A 15,346-nucleotide genomic window follows, 5' to 3' on the forward strand; every position below is an offset into this window, starting at 1 on the left:
AGGGAAAGGGGGTGTATTTTTTCTTATAAAGTCGTTATCTACATCTAGCAGTGCTTTTAATTATTGTATTACGGATGTGGATGTTGTTGTTCTGAGGCTGCAGAGGGGAGCAAGATAAACATCAAGGGTAGTCTTGGTTTCCAAGGGGATCAAAATGACAGGTAGAGTGAAAGGGACACACAATGGCACACACAAATGGCGTTGGTTACCAAACAGTAATAGGTATATGGTTGTTATAATGTGTGTGATGAAAACTAAGTGGATAGGCGCTGAACTGAATGAGCTGTGATCACTGATCAGTGTCTCTGTCTAGAGGCTTTTACCAAGTCAGGATCTTTTAATTTTTTCTTTTTGGTATCAAAATAAAATGAGACTTTATGCCTTTATAGCGTTTAGAAGCATACTTTTTTTGTAAATAAATAAAGGGGGGAACGAAGAAATTGAATCATGTCCTTAAAATTTTAATGTAATATAACTTTCAGAAAGTGATAGGAGAGAGGTATACACGTGACGCTTGTAACAAAATATTTCACATTGTTGTACGATAAAGTTTTTAACCGGTGGTTTGTTGCAGCATCTTTATCTTGTGTCCAAACAACCCTTGTTTGGGAAGTCTTGCTAGCAACCATAATAATACAGTCGTTTGACAGGTTCTCTGTATATACACAACAGTTTCAAAGGGATGTGTTTTCTGTACACTCACAATCCATCATACAGTCGCAGATTGTGGAACAAATATTCTACTATTTAAATTTTAAGTGCGGATTTTAAATTAAAAATAATCAAAATGTTCATTAAAATTCGATCTTGATAGTGGATTTTTTATTAAAAAATCAGCAAAATCTTGTTTTTATTACAAAGAAAAAAGTTCACAAAAAGTTACAAAGTGATATTGTTGTCGCGTGTTTGACTAATCTGAAAAGAATGCAATAATTGTGTCTTTAAGCAAGTAAATTTTAACTTAAATCAGAGTGTATCATAGTGCATTTGTATTGTTGGCTGAAATTAAAAACCAAGGAGTTCCAATTTAACTTCAATAAATAGTGGAGTAATTCTACCCTTTATCCTTCACTATTTGGGACATGAGTATTTGTTAAAGAAATAAAAGATATATAGTATGAAAAATATCAAAATTTAAAATTCTAAAAAATTGAATGAACAACTTTCAAAATTAAATTTCTACTTTTAATGCCATAACTAGCATTTCCCTTAATATTTTAATAAATATTATTTGGCTTATCAAAAAAATTGTATGGAAAAGTGGCAGGGTTGTAGAAATACTCGAGCTTCTTAGATTAATTTGATATGCCTTTGAGCATTAATGCTGTTCTTTGAGCTAAGTTGAAAGTACTTTCCTATTTTTAAATATCAATGTGTTAAAAAATCTACTGTATTATGAATAAAGGAAAGTGATTTTGGATAGAGGATGGAAATTATTTTGTATACCCAGAAAGGAACAATAAAGGAAAGAAATGAAACGTGAAGGTTGAAAATTGAAAGACATATGACATGAGAGATTAATCGGTCCCAAAACGCCAAACTACTTTAACTAGTAGAGACAATGTAGGGACTTGCACTTGGTCCATCCCTTTTCTACTTGCTTTCACCTACTGCCCAATTAAATATTTAATATCATGATACAACCGATTCCATTTTCTCCGGTTTCTATTTTGTTTCCTTTCAAATTGTGGGTTCCATGCATGTAGCATGATGACATTTTTTGTCACCATGGTGGTCCAATGAATCTCTATAATATAACTCTATGAAAGTAATTTAGTGGTTTGAATCTAGTATTGGACAAAATGGTATCAAAAAATGGTTAAAATGGCATGTGAGATAAATATTAGCAATTGTAAAGTGAGAGTCTTATGAATTGGAGATTTATTGTTGAAGTAAATTGGAGATTTATTGTTGAAGTAAGAGTATCTCTAACGAAGTCAAATAAGTTACGTCAGTGTGTAATTAAGTAAATTTTTGGCGAATTTACTGTTGGAGTTAAACTAAACTATAATGATGGTGCTCTCAAGAAGAAACGATACTTTTATAATTTAATAATAATAAAATTTAGACGAGTTTTACTTTTTCCTTTGATAAAATTAATAATTAATTTTTGGATCTTAAAATGAATAATTAACTACTAACCTTGTCCACTAGAAAAACACTTTGTAGAAATAGTGCCTCGTAAACTAAAAAAATCGTCAAGTGTAATATAATTTGGCAATTTTGTGATCATGGATTAAAAGACAGAGAGCACACTGTAGTATACTAGTACATAGAACATCATGTACAATTTTACAAGAGCTCTCGAGTGGGCTAAGTCCTAAATCAAACCGATACATAAAATAAATGTAAACTTTCTTTTCTTTTTCATATTTTCTTTAAAATTCCAAATTTTTGATTCGATATGTGAATCTAAATTAGGACAACTCTATGTTGGGTCTACTGGGAGTTGGAGTCTAGACTTTGTTTTTCAATTTTTTCTTTTGAAATATTATATATACATATATATAATAGATAGTTTGATTAATTGATTAATATTCTTTGTATATTTGAAATCAAAATTCACATAATAAAATATAAAAAAATGCTAATCTATATTATAACCTAAAAAAGTATGTTCATAAGACTCTTAAGTGGGCCTTTTGTAATATTATCTTGCTTGTTATTTTTGTGAAAATCTGAAAAGGGTTGATCCAATTTAAATGTTTGCATTGCATTTGCATACAGTGGAGAGAAATTAAACATTATAGTATAATAGCAAATAAAAAACTTAGCAGGAAGTACTCCGTATGCAATAAAAGAGGTGATATCTGACAAGTCCAAATAGTAGCTGTGTGATTAATTATTTTTGTTGTAAATGTGTGGTTGCCCACAAGATCCGAGTTTTGTAATTGTTCTACATATCATTATTACTCTTCTTTGACTTCATTTATTAACACAGACCCCAGAGCAGTTATTCAAATCATCATCACTTCATAACATCAATATTTATTATTACTCCTACTCTCCTACGTGCTCTCAACAAATAGGATCAGGATTTCATGCCGTGAAAACTGCATGTATTCTTGCAGATGATACATTTGTAATCGTCCAATTAATGACATAGATTTATTTAATTTCATTCAATTTAAAATACAATTTTGAATTGTAGGTCCTTCAATTTTTTTATATATAGCTGAAATAATATATTAGTGAGAGATTTCATATTCAATCAAGTGGTAGATGGATAAATTTTATTGATTGGTAAATATAAAATAGATTATTATTTAATTTTATATATTTGATTTTAGTGTAGCGGTAATTTTTTTTTAAAATATATTAAAAAATTTCGATTCAAATATAAATATTTATAATAAAAATAACAAAAACCATTATCTCGTAAAATTGAATCAGAGATAAAGTTTATAAAAGTTTCCGTTATCACTAAATCACTCTATATATCTATTTTTACCGAAAAAATAATATTAATTTATACACTAATTATAATTTATATTTAAAATATTATGTAGTATCATACATAATTTTGACAATTATTCAGGATAAATAAACTTATTTATTGTTCAGAATATCAAAATCAATATTTGAACAGAAAAACAATGAGCGAAAGAGAGAAAAACAATGACCTAAAGAGAAAAAATTTAAAGTCCAAAAGATAAATATGAAAATGTGAGGTGCATTTGTTAGGTGTAGAAATATAACTAAGAGCGATTATGGATGTCAATAAATAGCGGATTTTGAGATATTTGTGGATATTTACAAATACATGCGAATATCTTTTTATATATAAAATTTCTGTCTTATTTATTTATTTATTTTACAATTATGTAGAATTTTATTCCATAAAGTATTAAAAAATAAAAATATAAATATACACATAAACATAATGTATCAGTGTTTCTTCCTTCTTTTGCAACATAATAATAGTCCCAAAAACAATCAAAATTAATAATAGGAATATTTTGTGCAGAACAATAGGAAATTTTAGTAATTTTAGTATAATATATTAATGATACATATATTTACAAATATAACAAATACTATTATATCTGCATTCGTATCTATTAATTAATAGATAATTAAACTATTTATTTATTTTATCAAAAATACTCATTAAACTGTTCGTTATAGCTCTTATATGCAGATACCTATGACTAATTTTGCCAACCATAAGTATACCTATGAAAATTCTTTTATTTTTGGGTCAAATGTCATGTGGTATATAGCCCTGAATTTTAGCTTAGAAAACTTTATCAACTAAATTCTCGTAATGAAGACCAACTTCTTTTAGATGGGTGCTTACTTGCATCTCGTTTCAGGCTTATATGTACTGTTAGGACAAAAAATAAACCCAAATTTTAGATTAATTGTGTGAATTTTCTTTGACCAAATTTTTGTATGTTTTAGATCAAATCGAGTATTACGGACTAGTATAATTATCGCACACCGAGAGCATTGAACTCGGATTGAATTGATTGAAATCATTATATTAAATTTATAAAACCAATAAGAATTTTTATTTTTACTTGTACATTTCCAACTTAATATACAAATGAGTCCTAATTCTCTCTATTTTTTCTATTATTAGAACTTTGTGCACATTTTTCGAATATAGTTTTCTAGTATGCGTTCGCTATTTGATGATAAATTGAATAATGAATACTGTCTTTTATTTTGGTAGAAGGACTAATTATACCATATGATTAATTTGAAAATTTTGATCTCACAATTGACAGGGCTCAATCCCAATGAAATATATAAGTGGATTTATAAGTCTAATGCTTCAGTTTTACCTATATGAATATTAAATTCTTTTGATCAAATGTCAATTGTAACTGCATACTTCTCATAATCAATTAGGGGACCAAGAGGAAGAAATTCCTCAAGTCCGTCGTGACCAAGTTGCACTTTTGATGCAAAGAATGGAAGTTCAGTCACCTATGACAAACTTTGTTAGGACTTTGAGCGGAAAAACCAACAACACTAATTTTACAACCTACTAAAAATATGACAGGGAAGAGGATGTAAGATATTCTATATGGAAAGCAGGACTTTGTATTCCTCCTACCTGTGAAGCAAGATATGCACATTCAATGATGCCAGCCTCTCCTTTCAAGGCGTGAAAACATGCATCTGCAAATTTAAAAGCTGCTTATGCCTGCACTTTATTACACATTTGCCATTAAAATTGAAAACTATCTTTGACCATACAACTATGTATGGACCACCAAGATTGTTTTCTTTAAATGTAATCATGACCATTCATTTATGATCGTATAGTCAAGATTAATTCCTTTAATGAGAATATGCCTTCAGATTAATTCCTCAAAATAAAATACTAATCATTTATAGTGTTGCAGAGCCAGCCCCAGCTTTGGCCTCGACAAAATTACAAATTGTGCATATCAAAATTCCAATGTATAGATAATCCATAACAATGTATATATAACACAATTTACTGCATAAAAAACACTAACTGATATATTCCTACAAGACACATTACTAATTACTTTCAAACTTATAATAATTAATCAAGTGTATGCTCCCTGCATATAGAAAAGCTAAAGCCTCATAAATTTTCCCAAGCAAGCATCTACATCAGTATATGGACTAGGGGCTTAGTGAAAGTAAAACAACTAAGTAAATAAAGCAAAAGAATGGGAGCCAAGTGATTTTGCGTATGCTCCCATGTAAAACTCGACGATTTTATTACTCGAGCTAACTCGCATTCAATTAGCCTCTCAAAACCTTTCCCTCTTCTGTCTCTCGCCTTCATAGGGGACAGGTAAAGGACAGATGAATAATGATTGAGCCTTGGATATCAGATATTGGTATTGAAGTAAACATCCCTTGGATCAAGACCCTGAACTTCAGCCTGCATTTAAGGCACAACAGGTAGAATAAATGCTGTAAGTATAACTATTAAAAGCTGGGCATAGTAATTGGCAGCACATACATACCACAAATGTGTTGGCCCTAACCACATCAAGCATTGTCACTCCCAAAAGTCTCTTGGGATAATAAGTACCGTCTCTTTTGAAAACTTCAGCCGCGACAGGAACAGTAGAGTTAACCGGATTGCTTATCAAGTTGACAATCGCCTTAGGACAGTGCTTTGCAATTGCTTCACAGAGAATTTTAACAATCCCAGCATTTATATTGAAGAGATCATCTCTTGTCCTTCCAGATTTGAGGGGAACGCTGGCAGAAATGGTTACCAAATCCATACCTGTAAGTGCATCCTCAAGCTGATTTTGCCCCAAAAATCATCTAACCTGAATACCAAAATCTGCTTAGCCTGCCAATATAGAAAGAAAAAAACAACTTCATTTTACAAATCTTGACCTTCTCTATGATTAAACATGTTTTATAATATAACACTAATGCAGGTAACCACCAACACACAGACACGACCACCAAACACGATACCAACACAAACACATAGATAATAATTTGAGAAGATAAAAGTGATTAAATATAATCATATGTGTTACTCTTGTGTCAGTTGTTGGACATCAGAAACATCTTCATTCTGAAGTATGGGTGCTACATAATACAAATACAATCGACCCACAAGAATTCAGTGTCCAATGCCAAGTTTATTAATTCATGTGAAATTCACGACAAAAAATAAGTACATGCATCTGGTTTTTGTTTGTTAAATCTGAAAACAAAATTGTAAATTGAGGAGAAAGAAAGAGTTAGGAACTAACAACTGCAGAAGTATCCATGTGACTGATATCAGAAGTGACACCAGGTGTGTTAACAACATCATAGAGGGGAAGAACTGAAACCAACGGATTCATCTTCATCAACATAGAAAGTGGTTGTCCTACACTCCCGAAGCACCCAAAATTGCAACTTTGAATCCAGGTGCTCCACCTTTGGCACGGCAATGAACACTTGTCAAAGAAGAACTAGCATGTTCCTTAATCTTCAGATAATAAGACACAGTCACATACGGTCTTGAATCAAATAACAGTGATATTCTTGATCTAACGTACAGAGATGATGGGGGCATGACTTGAGCTACTCTCCTTCCCCTCATCTTCGAAGGAACATATCCACCGCCATCTCACCTCCGCCACACCTCATCCAGGCGCCACACCTCAAGAAATTTGATTCGTATCTAGATAGATAAAAAGACTGTGGATTCTCATCTCTTCATCGTCCTTAATAAGGGGATGGAAGACTTTGTTATATTGGTTGTTAAGTTTTAGATGTTGGTTTAGTGGTACCATTTTGGTCCCGAGTCACTCTTTGATTCCTTATGCTCATATCTTGTTAGACTTTACTATTAGTGTGTTTCTATTAGTGGATGGAGTTTATCCAAACACTTGTGTATGACTCTTAATATATGCCTCTTGTATTTTCTATTGAATGAATGAATTTGCATTTACCATTAAAAAAAAGTACAGAGATGATGAAACGAACCTTGAGATTGGGTGGTTGGAGGTGGCAGGCATTTCTTGCAATTCTATAATTTGCATGAGTTTGGCCCCATAATCAGTCTCTCTATTTTCGCAATCAGAAACGAGGAAGATGATATTGGTCGTTGTTGTTGGCATGGCTCCTTTCAAATACGAATATCTATTTATATGTTTTATTTTATGGTAGTATATGGATATATGGATTGGTTTCAATGTTGTTTTATAGTACAATGGGGAGAATCAGACATAGGCACATTGTTAGGTTGTTGGGTGTTTGTTCAAATCACGAGACTTGTCTTTGATTTATGAACATACGCCTTTTAATGTCAACATACGAATATATGCCTAATGGAAGTTTAGGTGAAGTTCCCCACTCATTGTTCATCGAGTTGTTAAATCAAACAACATCTTTCTTGATTCTTAATATGAAGCTCATGTTGCTGAATTAGGGGTTGCCAAGTTCCTGCAAGATTGCATGTCTGCTATTGCTGGTTCATATCGATACATAGCTCCAGGTATGGTTCAAGATCATCATAATTGATTAATTATACATTGAATTTCTTTTTCTAATATCATAATTGTACTTTTAATCCCTATTCATAATTTTGACTATTTGACTAAACATAATGGTTTAGGTGTAGACTGTAGATGTTGAAATGATACCTTCAATTAACATCGATTTCCATGTAACTTGTCTCGACTTAGGTTTTTCATTATGCACAAATGATCTATTGATATGTATCCTAATTTAATCTATTTCTAATCAAATCTAATATAATTTTAAGCACCGAAAGTAAATGATACTAGCACTGCTGGTTAGTTAAAATTCTGTTGTCAAAGACATATAGACATTCACCACAGGAAACTGATGGTGATTGGCAAAATGTCTACTGTATTACTTGTTCACACATTTTATTATAATGTGAAAGGTAGAGTGAAAATGACAGGTAGAATGAAAGGGACGCACAATGGCAGACACAAATGGGGTTAGTTACGAAACAGTAAGTATATGATTGTTATAGTGCAAGTGATAAACACTGAATGGATAAGCACAGAATGAGCTGTGATCACTGATCAGTGCCTAAAGGCTTTTACCAAGTCAGGCTTCTTTTAATTTTTATCTTTTTGGTTTGAAAATAAAATGAAATGAAATGAGACTTTATGCCTCTATGATAAATTTTAGTAAATAAATGAAGAGGAGGAAAAAGAAATACAATCACGGCCTTAAAATTTTGAACTTAACTTTCAGAAAATGCTAGACTTTTTTTGGGTACAATAGATGAAATAAACACTATATTGTAATGGAAAAATAATTATTATTACACTTTTTATGCGTCCGCTATTTGATGATACATTGAATAGTGAATACTGTCTTTTATTTTGGTAGAATGAATACTATCTTTTTATTAAGTAGTTCTAAATTTCTAATATCTATAAATTATATCAAATAATAATTTGAAAATTTTGATCTCACATCTGACAGGGTTCAATCCCGCCACTTATTTTGAGGAAGTACTATCAACTCATTGTCTGGTGAAAGAAATGCCCTTCTCCACGCTTGTTGCTAACTCCTTCTTGGCCTTTTCCAAACTTTCCCTATTGAAATATATCAGTAGATATATAAGTGTAATGCTTCAGTTTTACCTATATGAACAGAAAATTCATTTGCTTAAATGTCAACTGTTACTGCATACCTCTCATAATCACTTAGGGGACCAAGTGGAAGAAATTCCTCAACTCCATCACGGCCAAGTCGTACTTTTGATGCAAAGAATGGGAGTTCAGTCACCTATGACAAACTTTGTTAGTCCGTGAGCAAAGTACTTATTCAAGCTTCGACTATGAGCAGAAAAACCAACAACACAATACCCCAATCTGCTAAAAAACTAACAGGAACAAGGGTCTAATAAGTTCTTTATGGAAAGCAGAACTTTGCATTCCTACCTGTGAAGCAACATATGCACATTCAATGATGCCAGACTCTCCTTTCAAGGCACGAAGACATGCATCTGCAAATTTAACGGCAGCGTATGCCTGCATTTTAAAAAAAAAATTCCATTAAATTTATTTAAACCAATATAGTTAAGAACTCATGAAAATTTTATATAAAAACAAGGCTCATGAAAATTATGCAAACACTAAAACACAAATGAAGTTTCAAAAAAGGAAGCAATTCAGAACCATCTTTAACCATACAACTATGTATGGATGACCAAAATTGTTACCATGACCATTGGTTTATGATTTTATGGTCAATTAATTCCTTTTATCAGAATACACTCTCATTTCCCTATCTATATATATTCAAAATAAAATACTAACCATTGATAGGGTTGCAGAACCAGCTCCAGCTTTGGCCTAGATAAAATTACAACATTGTGCAAATCAAAATTCAATTGTATAGATAATCCAGAGACTTTTGTAGATGTAGATTGTGTAAATTTTCACCTCAACAACTTCAGTTCCACCGTTTTGTATGCGATCTGTCAAGTACTCGATTTCCTTTGGGGTGAAAGAGGAAGGTGGTTTAACCTAAATTTTGAGTGACAGTTTTAGATAAGAATTTAAGAATATTACAGTATTAAGAATTTAAAATCAAGTATTATAACAACTAAGAACTAGAAATAGTTTTAGTGCAGACCTGGGAAAGCAGAGGTAAAATCGTGATTCCGGCATGTCCGCCAACAACAGGAACATCAACATCCCTTGGATCAAGACCAAGAACTTCAGCCTGCATTTCAGGCACAACAGGGAAAATAAATGAAGTGCAACTATACACTATATTAAATATATAGCAGACAAAACTAGGATTAAATGGACGTGATAGAAACTGGAATCAGGTATAAAATTAGTGCATTCGCAAAATCAGAATTCCATTTTCTGAACTGATTTTGCAACTGAAAGAAAATGCTTCATGTTCTTCAAGGGACCTGCAAACTTGTCATGCTTTCCTACTCAATATCTTCCCTGCCTCACCCTTCCTGTCCTTCCAGCTAATAGTCTTATTTAACACAGCTGAATTCCCTCCATCCACAACTACTTGCCAGTGCTCCAAACTATCAGCATGAATACCCCTTCTTACCATTTTTTCCTCCTTACCAGCTTAAGTATTTTAAAGATTGTATTAATTTTCTATAAACCAACAATATTAATTATCAAGTCCAAAATAAATTATTGCTCTTTGCATAGAGTATGAATGAGAAAGCATGAGACCAATGTGTGCGCAGGAAGTGTATCAAGTGAAAGTATTCTCTAAAGGGATGATTGAATCTTTGCAACAGAACCATACAAAACCAATTTAGCAAAACAAAGTAAAACCAAGCTTGATCATCAATGTGTAGTTATGCGATCAAGATTAGCTTCGCTCACCATACTTTCTCACCTCATATGCTCACTTTATTCATATAACTACGGTACATGTTCTCCATACACAAAGGGGTTATAAATTGACAAGCCGTTTCACTTGCCCAAAGATTCAATTTCTTAGCTATATAGAATCACACGTTGTTCTAACTAAGTGATAAGCATAGCTGACCTAAGCTTGAAACAAAATGAATTTTGATTGGAGATTTTATCAGTTTAAGTTGAGAATTTCACTTCACTCCCTAAACTAATTATGCTGTATGTGTAACTATAAAAAGCAGGACATAGTAATTAGTAGCATACATACCACAAACGTATTGGCCCTAACCACATCAAGCATTGTCACTCCCAAAAGTTTCTTGGGATCATAAGTACCGGCTCTTTTGAAAACTTCAGCCGCAATAGGGACAGTAGAGTTAACCGGATTGCTTATCAAGTTGACAATCGCCTTAGGACAGCTCTTCGCAATGGCTTCACAGAGTGTTTTAACGATCCCAGCATTTATATTGAAGAGATCATCTCTTGTCATTCCAGGTTTGCGGGGAATACCAGCAGGATTCTATAAACCAACAATATTAATTATCAAGTCCAAAATAAATTATTGCTCTTTGCATAGAGTATGAATGAGAAAGCATGAGACCAATGTGTGCGCAGGAAGTGTATCAAGTGAAAGTATTCTCTAAAGGGATGATTGAATCTTTGCAACAGAACCATACAAAACCAATTTAGCAAAACAAAGTAAAACCAAGCTTGATCATCAATGTGTAGTTATGCGATCAAGATTAGCTTCGCTCACCATACTTTCTCACCTCATATGCTCACTTTATTCATATAACTACGGTACATGTTCTCCATACACAAAGGGGTTATAAATTGACAAGCCGTTTCACTTGCCCAAAGATTCAATTTCTTAGCTATATAGAATCACACGTTGTTCTAACTAAGTGATAAGCATAGCTGACCTAAGCTTGAAACAAAATGAATTTTGATTGGAGATTTTATCAGTTTAAGTTGAGAATTTCACTTCACTCCCTAAACTAATTATGCTGTATGTGTAACTATAAAAAGCAGGACATAGTAATTAGTAGCATACATACCACAAACGTATTGGCCCTAACCACATCAAGCATTGTCACTCCCAAAAGTTTCTTGGGATCATAAGTACCGGCTCTTTTGAAAACTTCAGCCGCAATAGGGACAGTAGAGTTAACCGGATTGCTTATCAAGTTGACAATCGCCTTAGGACAGTGCTTTGCAATTGCTTCACAGAGAATTTTAACAATCCCAGCATTTATATTGAAGAGATCATCTCTTGTCCTTCCAGATTTGAGGGGAACGCTGGCAGGAATGATTACCAAATCCATACCTGTAAGTGCATCCTCAAGCTGCTTTTGCCCCAAAAATCCTCTAATCTAAATACCAAAATCTTCTTAGTCATAGAAGAAAAGAAAAGGTTAATTTTACAAACCTAGACCTTCTCTATGATTAAACATGTAATTATAATATAACACTTTTACAAGTTTGTACAAATCCTATTAAGCACTAATACAGATACGAACACTAGACATAATTCTGACACAGACACCTAGATTCGTAGAATAATTTGAGAAAATAAAAGTGATTGAATGTAACCACATGTATAAGTCTCATGTGTCGAACACCAGACACGCCTTTGATCTAAAGTGTCAGTACTATATAGTACTTCCTCCGTTTCATAACGAGTGTGTGTCGATTTAGAAAGAAAACAATTGTTTCAAAATGAGTGTAATTTTCAATGTAAATTTAATTATTTTTTTCAATTGTAACCCCCAATTCTTACTATGTGCACTACTTCCAAAGCATCAACTTCACTTTACATTCATGATAGTGGAAGACCAACCAATAGTTAATAAGGATAATTCGGTAAAGTCACTATTCTCTTTCTTCTAACCATTGAATTTCTTAATTAGGGTGTTTGCGAGTTGGTTTTTGGAGAGTTAAGTTTATATTTGATATTTTAAAAAATTAAAAGAACAACATGATATTATATGTTTATTTATCATGTTGTTCTTTCAAAATTTTAAAATATCAAATATATATTAAAATATAGGCACAGCTTTCCAAAATTCAACTTGCAAACAAACATGTATGCAAAAGCTTAATAGACTCACAAGAATTGAGTGACCAAGTTTATAAATTTATATGAAATTCAGGACAATAAATAAATAAAGGGTGAGGGTACTTATTAAGCACGGAAAGGGCACCTGTTAAGCAACAAAAAAGAACATAAAAAACAAGTTTTGAAGGAAAAATATTACTTTTCACAATTTTAAAGTATGAATTACACAACTTTCAATATTTTTTTTCGACATTTAGATTCTTAACAAGTGATAGCATTTCCCATAAATAAAATACATGTATCTAGGTTTTGTTTGTATTAATCTGAAAACAAAATTGTAAATTGAGGAAAAAGGAAGAGTTGGGAACTAACAACAGCAGAAGTATCCATGTGACTGATATCAGAAGTGACACCAGGTGTGTTAACAACATCATAGAGGTGAAGAACTGAAACCAACGGATTCATCTTCATCAGCATAGAAAGTGGTTGTCCTATGCCACCAGAAGAACCCAAAATTGCAACTTTGAATCCGGGAGATCCACCTTTGGCACGGCAATTGAAACTTGTCAAAGAAGAACTAGCATGTTCCTGAATTGTTCAAATAATAACATAATAAGACAGAATCATACACATCATGAATCTAAAAACAGTGAAATTGTTGATCCAACGGAAAGTGATGATGAAACAAACCTTGATATTGGGAGGGTGGATGTGGGCGGCGATTCTTGCAATTCGTTCATTTGAATTTGGCTCCATAATCAGTTTCTCTATTTTCGCAATTGGGAACGAGGAAGATGATATCGGTAGTTGTTATTGGCGTGGCGTAGTGTGGTGTGGTGTGGTGTGGCTCCTTTCGAATATATGAATATTTTTATATATGGATTGAATTAATTTCAATGTAATCTTTTGTGAGGATTGATCTCAATTTCTTACATAGAGTATGGAGAAAATATTGATGATCGGTGTGGGTGTCTTCGGACGAATTGGGAAGCGTGAAAAATGAAAATTGACTCCTTATTACAATTTTCAATCTCGTATTTTTCCCATACAAAATATGAAAAGATACACTTTTTTATGTGAAAGTTGATGGATGGATAAATAATTAAAAATAAATATTACAAACAAAAAATTGAGCTTAATGACCAATTTATTTGAGTACAAAAAGGTCTAAATTAATTTTACATTTTTATACAATATATGAATATACTTCATTTTAAATAATTTAAATTCCTTTTTGTTATAGATTGTTGCATTCATGTGATAAAATATTAGCGATAATTCAACTAAAATAGGACAATTTAAATTTAAGTTAAATATTTTAATAATAAAATATTTTTCTTTTTTTAGGTTTTTTCAATTTTAATAGAAAAATTAATGATAATCTAAATGTGTGGATGTATGATTTATTTCACTACACTAAATTCAATTTCATTTTAAATGTAGTATCATTTTAAAATAAAGATTTGAGTGATATGACAAATAATGATGTAAAACTAGATGTATCATATTTTTTAAATCTTACTTTATCTATTCTGATCTTTGATTCTTTAAATATTTTATTCTTATCTCACGACTTTAATTCTTTTAAAAATTTAATATGTAATTAATGATATTTTTGTTTATACTCTTAAAATTCTAAAAATATGTATTAAATGAATTTTGTTTTTAGTTAATAAATGAAAGGTAAAAACAACTAAACTAATTTTTAATATATGCCTTCAAGTGTAAAATAACTAAAATTTAGAAACAATGAAGTAATAAGGAAATAATTTCGAAAGAGTTAAAGGACATGCATTTCATCGCGCAAACCACTTATAATAAGATATACTCCCTCGGTCTTACCATGAATTCATTTATAAAAATAAAAAAATAAAAAATTATCCCAAAAATAAATTATTTTTTAAGAGTTTTTATTATATAATTAATTATTATTTTTTAATTGTGTCATCTAATTAATATTATATGTATTAATCTTAATTTACTATATTTTATTTTATATTAATAGTATTAATGAATACGTCAATAATTAATAAAGTTAATTTAATAAAATTATAATTCTTTTTATTTTATTTATATTTTTTTATTTGTGTTAAATGATTAAATTATTCAACAGATGGAGTACATAAGTAAAAAAGTCAATTGTATTTGATCCAATACTTGCATCTAATTATCTATTCCACAATTATTGTTACATTAGACAATTTTACACATATTAAAAAGATTAGTTTTTGAAACTAATATACTACTTTCATAATTAGTATATTAGTTTATATTGTTTGATTTTCTATAAGAAATTAAATCAAATGCTTAACTATTTTATTTCCATTACATATTTTTAAAATAATAATATTAAATCAACTAAGTTTATCTAATTAAATTAACATTGGAGGATTTATTAGTTGGATATAATTAAATTATAAATTTTAATTATTCAAATAATTTAATTAATTTAGTTTAA

General features: G+C 31.1%; 1 protein-coding gene and 1 pseudogene across 1 annotated transcript; both read right to left on the bottom strand.

The window, feature by feature from the left end:
• Window positions 1–5,400: 5,400 nt before the first annotated feature.
• LOC140919029 (malate dehydrogenase, glyoxysomal-like) lies at window positions 5,401–8,559 on the bottom strand (annotated as a pseudogene).
• Window positions 8,560–8,707: 148 nt separating this feature from the next.
• On the bottom strand, window positions 8,708–13,926 carry LOC101508185 (malate dehydrogenase, glyoxysomal). The gene is made up of 10 exons (XM_073364387.1): window positions 13,579–13,926; window positions 13,261–13,476; window positions 12,132–12,202; window positions 11,098–11,341; window positions 10,069–10,158; window positions 9,876–9,959; window positions 9,750–9,785; window positions 9,372–9,461; window positions 9,122–9,216; window positions 8,708–9,023 (listed from the first exon to the last, which is right to left on the bottom strand). The coding sequence occupies exons 1-10, from the start codon at window positions 13,642–13,644 to the stop codon at window positions 8,951–8,953; spliced, it is 1,065 nt and encodes a 354-aa protein (XP_073220488.1). The 5' UTR covers window positions 13,645–13,926; the 3' UTR covers window positions 8,708–8,950.
• Window positions 13,927–15,346: the final 1,420 nt, after the last annotated feature.

This window comes from Cicer arietinum, chromosome 8 (assembly GCF_000331145.2).
Source record: "Cicer arietinum cultivar CDC Frontier isolate Library 1 chromosome 8, Cicar.CDCFrontier_v2.0, whole genome shotgun sequence".
Lineage (NCBI taxonomy): Eukaryota > Viridiplantae > Streptophyta > Magnoliopsida > Fabales > Fabaceae > Cicer > Cicer arietinum.